Genomic DNA, 7,327 nt, shown 5'->3' on the forward strand with positions numbered 1-7,327 from the left:
GGCAAACCACTAAAAGGCTATGCAGATGCAGATTGGGGCAACGATCGGCTGGACAGGAGATCCTATAGTGGCTACGCATTTTTCCTGGCAGGCAGTGCGTTCTCTTGGACTTCATCAAAGCAAAGCGTTGTCGCATTGAGCAGCACTGAAGCAGAATATATTTCTTTGTCCATGGCTGCCAAAGAAGCAGTTTATCTACGCAGGCTACTTAGTGAGATGGGATGGTCAAAGGATACAGAGCCGTTGACTATATGTGGCGACAACCTAAGCGCGCAACATATTGCGCAAAATCCAGTCCATCATAAGCGCACTAAGCACATAGACATAAGGTATCATTTTATACGTGAAAAGGTACAATGTAATGATATTGCATTAGAATACGTACCTACAAATAATAATGTTGCAGATATACTAACAAAATGTTTAAGTAAGCAAAAGCACGTAGGCTTTGTAAAAACACTTGGATTGAATTAAATTTGTTATTTTGCAACTGATTATAATTAGCTTAAGAAGAAGTGTCAAAATAGTGACAATAAGCTGTTAAGCTTCTTTATAATCTGGCAACATTGTATCATGTTAAAATAGTGACAATAAGCTGTTAAGCTTCTTTATAATCTGGCAACATTGTATCAGCATAGTACTCATTCTGTAATTGAGTACTTGTTCAGATTTTTGTACTCATGCTTGAAGTTTCCATTAAACATTTAACCGAACCACTACGTGTGTTTTCTTTATGTGCATTTTAGGCACACTAGAAATTTCCCAACAAAAGCAATAATGAATTTAAGCTCAGTTGATCATGTAAAAAATAAGTTAAGTATCTATATGTCTGCTCCACTCTATTTTACAAGAAGAAACTCTATGATCCCCAAGCTACTTGTATACAGGGTATATCAAGATTTGTCGAACTTACGTAGCCATCTAGTTTCGCTCAGTGTAATGCTGAGCAGAATTTCAGGCAGCTCGTCTGCAGATACCCTGTAAGCTGAACAAATATAATTTATGTTAAGGCTTTAGATTATTACCGTCATATCAAAATCAAATATATATATAATATTATACATTTATATAGTTTATAATAAAAAAATATTTAATATTAAAATAAAACATTAATATTATTTTTTAAATAAATTGAATTTTTGTATAGGATACAAGCTAAACCAAGTTATATTTTGATAGCTCTTTTGTTCACAGTTCACATAAAATTATATATTCCTAGTTAAATATGTGCCTAATCTTTTGCATGTAGCAGAGTTTGGATAACATTATTATACCCTTAGCTAGTTATGCGCAGGGTATAATAGGATATATAATGCCGATAAGCGGCTGATTGCTCATTAATTAAATTGCAGTGAAAACTTTTGTGATTTCTTTATTGTTTGTAAATAATGCACTGAATCACAGCCCGCAACCTCAAAAGCCACAAACACGGCCCATATATTATTATTTTGAAATACCCTTTCCGATCACAAATAAATATCTTAAGACTCGTTTGGTTTCAGTTTTGTTTCCTTCCTCGAGGTACACGCATAGCTTTTGTCTGCCCACTCAAAATGGATTTCACATCAGAGTTGGAAAAGTTTTGGGCGTATCTTAAGGAATCGGATAATGTTTTCCACATACCTTTGCTCTATGTTGTAATTCCCTTGGCTTTTATCACACTAATCTTATTAATCTGCTGCTGTTTTTGCTGCCTGAATCAATGCTGCGAGGAGCCCGAAGTGCGTTTCGTACCCAGATTTGTGCCCACTTTACCAGCACGTCGCAACACGGCGGATATCATTCGGTCCGCAGCAGACAATAGGCAACCGGCCACCGGCTCCAGAGCTGGGCCCAGCGAAATAGACGCCGCCGATGAGGAGCAGTCCGCAACGTGCGTCGAGCTGGATGAAAACGTTGTGGATCAAGTAAATGCCATGTACAACAAGCGTAACTATCGGCTGCCCAAGTAAATAAATGTTTTTGTCAAGATATACGAGTTCCTTAAATGCAGCTTAAAGTGTGTGAACGTGCCTGGCGTTTCCTTTCGAGCGTTGGGTCATAAATTCTCGCTGGCTGCGCTGTGCAGCTGCTGCTGACGTTTTCTTTTCATCAACCGCAAATTTAGCATCGCACGGCGGTTTTTGATGGCCATCAGGTGCAGGAAGAAATGCGCTAATAAACGGCATTCGACATTTTAACTTAGCTGACATTTTAGTAGACGCGCGAGATCCGAAGCAGCAAAAAGGATGGCAGCACTGAAACTTAAATAACTTAACAGTATCGATGCTTTAAAATTACATTTAAAACTAGCCCAAAAATAAAAACCATATTAGATCAAATAATTTTGGACTTAAGGTAGTTAAAAGCTTTTACAGCATTTACATTACAGCCTAAAGCCGGATTTTTAAGGATTTATGCCTGATAGGGTTAAAAGCGCTGTTACAATTTGACACAAATTGTAAAGCACATTAAGGCTTCAATCACGTTCGAGCTTTCGACAATTGCAAAATAATAACATAATTATGTAACTTTGGAACTTAAAAAGCTTTCCAAGCAATTGAGTTTTGATTATTTTGTAAGCTTCCATACTTTGTATAATAAGAATATGCCAATTACTTAATGAGCTTTAACAAAGAAAGGCATTAAAACACAAAAGCTTGATTTAAACTAGCTATTTTTTACACTGTGAACCTAGTCAAAAATCCAAGACCCGATTCTCAGTGTTGCCTGCCTGAAAAGCTTGCTAGGTTAGAAACTTATTTTACCAAGTTCTGCAGGGTTTCAGCTATTAATTAATGTGCTAACAATTTGAGTTTTGTTGTAAAATAATTAAATACAAAATACCAGCAGGGTTGCAAATTTTAAATGCAAATTGTAATTAAATCGAATTGGTTAACTTTGTGCTGGTCCAAACTGGTTCGAGTCCTTAGCTCACCTTACTGGCCAAATTGAAACGCTAAAATAATTTACGGCTTAACTAGCTTCATACGAAACACACCAAACTTGGCTAACCAAGAGACATTTTGGCCAGAAGGCTGGTGTGCTCTACAGCAACGAAATGCTCCCAGTTGGAAAATTAGTTTAAAAATACGTTGGCAAAGGACAACATGGAGCACGGCCACAGCTGCTCATCTTTGTTGTTGCCGCTGTTGTTGCTGCTGCTGCTGCTGCTGCTGATGTTGCTGCAACGTGCCGCGTGCGTTTTGGGTGGCATAAAAATTCACTTTGCCGGCCATTTGCCACGTTCAATAAAGGCTGCCAGAACTTAAGAGCGAAGAGCCAGCGAAGCTCAATAAAATTTCGTGTTTTACAATTTTATTATGTGATGCCTGTCGCGCGTCTCTTCGGCAGCATCAAATATTTAATAAGAACATTTTGGCCAATTGCCAGAAGAAAAAACACAAGTCGCGTGTACCCGACTAGAAGATGCTCTGAACTTATCCGGAAGCCGCCGCTACAAGCATTTTTACTTCATTTAATGTACACAAACACTTATGAAAAACATAGCCACATACCCCAATACTATTCTTCTAAATTAAATTTATGCCCCAAAATATCTCCTTTTTTTTTTACAATATTGGGAAAAGTGATATATTCTGCATCGGTGAGAGCTCTTAGATATCCAAAATAACAAAATTAGTGTCTGCAGCTCTTATAAACTCTGAGTTATGTCAAAATGTAAACAAGTCAATATCGATTTTAACGATATCGACAATGCAAATCGATCTATATGCAACATTTCAAGTATCTAGTATATTATACCCTCTATGGCTAGACAGAGTCGGCTGCTGATGCTAAGCAGGCATATGACTACTCTGTGGGTTCTGAGAAGCCTTCTTTTTCTCATATTACATTTGCGAAGAATCCCTTTATTCGGCAATGCAATGGGTTCAGGGTATAACCAGGCATTGACTGTCGCCTACTTCACGTGCTCTGCAGAGTTCGCAGTCGCTTTTAAGTAATTGCATTTTAGTGAACACACGTTTTATACTTGACCAAACCTTTAAATCATTTCGGCCCCTGCCTCGGCGACCGTTCAATCGTTTCGGTCTGTTCGTTGTTTATCTTGCGACCATAAATTAACGCATTACCAGTGCTGTCTCATCTTGCAATACTCTATTCGCAAAGTTAAGTTGGGTATATTGGCTATGTTAAATCGTTAGCAAGAACATTTTTTTTAGAGAAAATCAGTTTGAAAGTCAAGTTTAAAATTCACATTTGAATACCCGAGCTTAAAAGTCACAGTTTGTGGGTTCCATATAAATTAAATTTAATTTAAAATTTTTTTTCTGTTATTTTTTATCCAGCTAATATGTTCGATGATTTAATTGATGATAAATAGAAAGGGGCAGAGTATTGTGCAGTCGGCTGCAGCTTATTGCAATGTACCCACTTGTTATTGTTGTTGCCAGAGTCCCTGTGCCAAAGCAGGCATCGAACTGTTTGCATTTCGACCGTTGCATTAGGCCATGCAGCTGCTGCCGTGAAATTCGTGGCCATTGTGGGGTTTACACAGCGGCCGAGGTTAACCACAATCGAAGCACGAAAAACTCCCTTCTGATCATTAATTGTCCCAAAGAAGTGCGTATGGGAGCGGGTGTTTGAGTGTATGGCCAAAACTTTGCCTTCACATTTTGTTTGATTTAGAACAGAACATTGCCTTCACACACTTGAAACTTTGGCCACGGCCAAGTCAGCCAAGCCAGCCCAAAGAAATTCGGCTCTTTGTCTGCTAATGAGCCAATTTAGTTGCATCGAACGAAATTGCATTGTGTCTGCCCGTCTACGCACTTCAAAACTTGCCCAATGTATCCGGCCAACGCTTTGAAATGTTAAGCAGTTGCAGCTAGGTGTCAAATAACAGCTGCCAGTTGGGGCGAGTAGCATAATCATCGAGGGGGTAGAGGCACAGGGTATTGTGCACACATATTGTATAAATTGCACTCACAGAGGAATTCGGGGATGATGTCAAAGTAAAGAGCACCTTTTGCACATTGTCAATGGTGTTTGGTCTAATCCTAAAAGAAATGCTCCATTCAAAAAAATTACACAGAAATTTACCCTACAAGAAGATGCTGTATCATTTTGGAGTAAAGGGGCAAATATTTTTGGTGCCTGTATCTCATATAACCTGCAAAAAGTTTAAGAATAAATTCGAGTTGAATATCTATTATGATCGATCTCTTGGTTATATATTACGGTAAAGATACATAACCAAGATACTTTTTGGTGTCCAAGGCGCGTAAAAGCATGGAAATATCTCCACAAAATGAAGATCCACTATGACTTATATTGATTGGCCTTCGATGATTTTAAACAATTATGATCTTTTCATGCACTGGGACGAATTTTAAAATTTAAAATTTAAGCAGAAGTAGTTCTATAAAAATTTATGTTCTGAAATAGCTGCAATATTTTATTTAACCACTTCAGCTCAAGTTTTCTTTAGCCTAACCGACAGCAAATACTTGCGGCAGGCATCTAAGGAATGTCGTTTCAGATAGCACTCCTGGCTAAAGTACTTGCCACACTGTCCGCACTGGAACTCCCAGCGATGATGACCCATGGTGCGCTGATGAGAGCGCAAATTGGAGCTACAAATGGAAAATAATATTAAACATTATTATTAGGTGGATGGCTCACCGATCGGCAAATGACTTCTGGCAGTTCTGCTCTGGGCAGACGAAGGGCTTCTCGCCCGTGTGTGTGCGTTTATGTGCCACCAGCATCCAGGAATGATCGAATTTTTTGTTGCAATCGCCGCAAACGAACTGCTCGCCCGGCTGCTTGAGACGCCGTCGATCCGTAGGCTTCTTGACCAGCTCTTGTTTGATTTGCTCGTTGGGCAACATTCTCGGTGATCTGGTGGACATGGTCTGTGCTGTCGCCTGCAGCTGTTGCTCGGCACGCTTTTGGATATCCGTCTTTTTGCGTCGTCCTTTGGCCTTGGTCAGCATTTTGATTCTGCCCAGATTGGTGCCGCCGCTCTTCACTGGCTTTTTGTCTGCAAATATGCTCAGCTCCTCTCCCGGCAGCTCTACTTCCCATATCGTGTGGCTGAACTCGCTGCTCGGATTCAATTCAATGTCCATCAGCTGTATATCACCGGCCTCCTCCATGCGTCGGCGCTCCACGATGGGCACATTATCGCCGGCACGCCAATCGTTGCTGGGTTCGCCACTCCCATAGTGAAATTTCTTGCCGCCGAGCTTGTGCTCTCCACCCACAGATTTCGATGCATGTATGCCTTTGCCTTGGTATACGGGAGGGCGTGGCATGGGTGCCATATTGGGTATAGCTAGACATATGGCTAAAAAATGTACGATATATAGCATATAAAAAAAGATCTGCACGATTTCGTGTTTTCTTACCTTCATATTTGTCGTAGAAGCGCTCGTGCTTTTTGTTATAGCGATCGGAGAAGAAACTGCGAAAAAGTTTGGGCATATTTTATTGTTTTCGATATTTTCAAATGGCACTTGTTAAGTTATATACTTGAGCTGTTCAATTCAATGACAACTGCTGGGGTTTTGACAAGTGACATGGCTTTTGGAGCTGCCAACCTTTATAATGTTTCGATTTAAAAGCATTTGATGAAGAGCTTGACCTCTAGTTTTATGTAAAGGAAACCTAGCTTCGGAAACCAAATAATAAAATTAAAAAAAAAAATAAAAATAAATAATTTGATAATTTTTGCCTAAGCTCCTTTAAGCAATTTGTATTTTCAAGTATAGTTATATAAAATACAATTATACTTATAATTATTTAACTGTTTCTTTACATTTTGAGGGCTTTGCATTTTTGCCAGTGTGAAGTGCAGTGTTGCATAGTTCTAAACATGAATAGTTGCAGTGTTGCACATTTCCATAAAAAGCATTTATTATTTATTAATAAAAAAAAAGTAAAAAAAAAAATAACAAAAAATGTATATAATTTATTTACAGTAACCAGTGATGACAAATGATTAAATACGTTAATAAAGATAATGAAATACGAAATTTAATTATTTACATTTACCAGAGCTACAAAATGACATGAGCAAAAGTATTGAATAAGTATTTTTAATGAGCTTTATTTGCTATTTTTATTATTATACATTTGTATTATTATTTTAGCTCGGGCTCAAAGGCCGAGTAAACCAATGAAAAAGTAAAATTAGCTTAAAGTCAAGCTATGCAGAAATTTAGTTTATTTCCTTGCAACCTGATTGGCTTAAAGCCGCTCGCTAAGCATTTCCTTCAACTGGCCTTCATGAGGCCACTTAAGACGAAACACTTAAACAATTTTCTTGTTAAAATTTTTGCACACGATTGCCATAGGACATGGTACAGGGGCTATGGAGCAG

The 7,327-nt window shown here is 38.5% G+C and overlaps 1 protein-coding gene across 3 annotated transcripts; it reads right to left on the reverse strand.

The window, feature by feature from the left end:
* Positions 1 to 5,371: 5,371 nt before the first annotated feature.
* On the reverse strand, positions 5,372 to 6,611 carry LOC6632807 (uncharacterized). Of its 3 annotated transcripts, XM_032433770.2 has the most exons (4): positions 6,478 to 6,611; positions 6,354 to 6,409; positions 5,626 to 6,292; positions 5,372 to 5,576 (listed from the first exon to the last, which is right to left on the reverse strand). In XM_032433770.2, exons 3-4 carry the CDS (start codon positions 6,267 to 6,269, stop codon positions 5,417 to 5,419), a joined length of 804 nt encoding a protein of 267 aa, XP_032289661.1. In that variant the 5' UTR covers positions 6,270 to 6,292; positions 6,354 to 6,409; positions 6,478 to 6,611; the 3' UTR covers positions 5,372 to 5,416. The 3 variants fall into 3 exon arrangements, with proteins under 3 accessions (XP_032289661.1, XP_032289660.1, XP_002056234.1); XM_032433769.2 differs by having other exon boundaries at positions 5,372 to 5,554; positions 6,354 to 6,599; XM_002056198.4 differs by having other exon boundaries at positions 6,354 to 6,592.
* Between the last annotated feature and the right edge of the window lie 716 nt (positions 6,612 to 7,327).

The sequence above is a fragment of the Drosophila virilis genome, chromosome 2, assembly GCF_030788295.1.
Source record: "Drosophila virilis strain 15010-1051.87 chromosome 2, Dvir_AGI_RSII-ME, whole genome shotgun sequence".
Lineage (NCBI taxonomy): Eukaryota > Metazoa > Arthropoda > Insecta > Diptera > Drosophilidae > Drosophila > Drosophila virilis.

What these genes read in the sequence shown, in the direction of transcription:
- LOC6632807 (XM_002056198.4), bottom strand. Translation starts at nt 6,429, where the DNA reads ATGCCCAAACTTTTTCGCAGTTTCTTCTCCGATCGCTATAACAAAAAG. An exon ending in CTTCTACGACAAATATGAAG is followed by an intron (nt 6,293 to 6,353) that starts GTAAGAAAACAC and finishes TACATTTTTTAG; the next exon opens with CCATATGTCTAGCTATACCC. An exon ending in CAGAAGTCATTTGCCGATCG is followed by an intron (nt 5,577 to 5,625) that starts GTGAGCCATCCA and finishes TTCCATTTGTAG; the next exon opens with CTCCAATTTGCGCTCTCATC.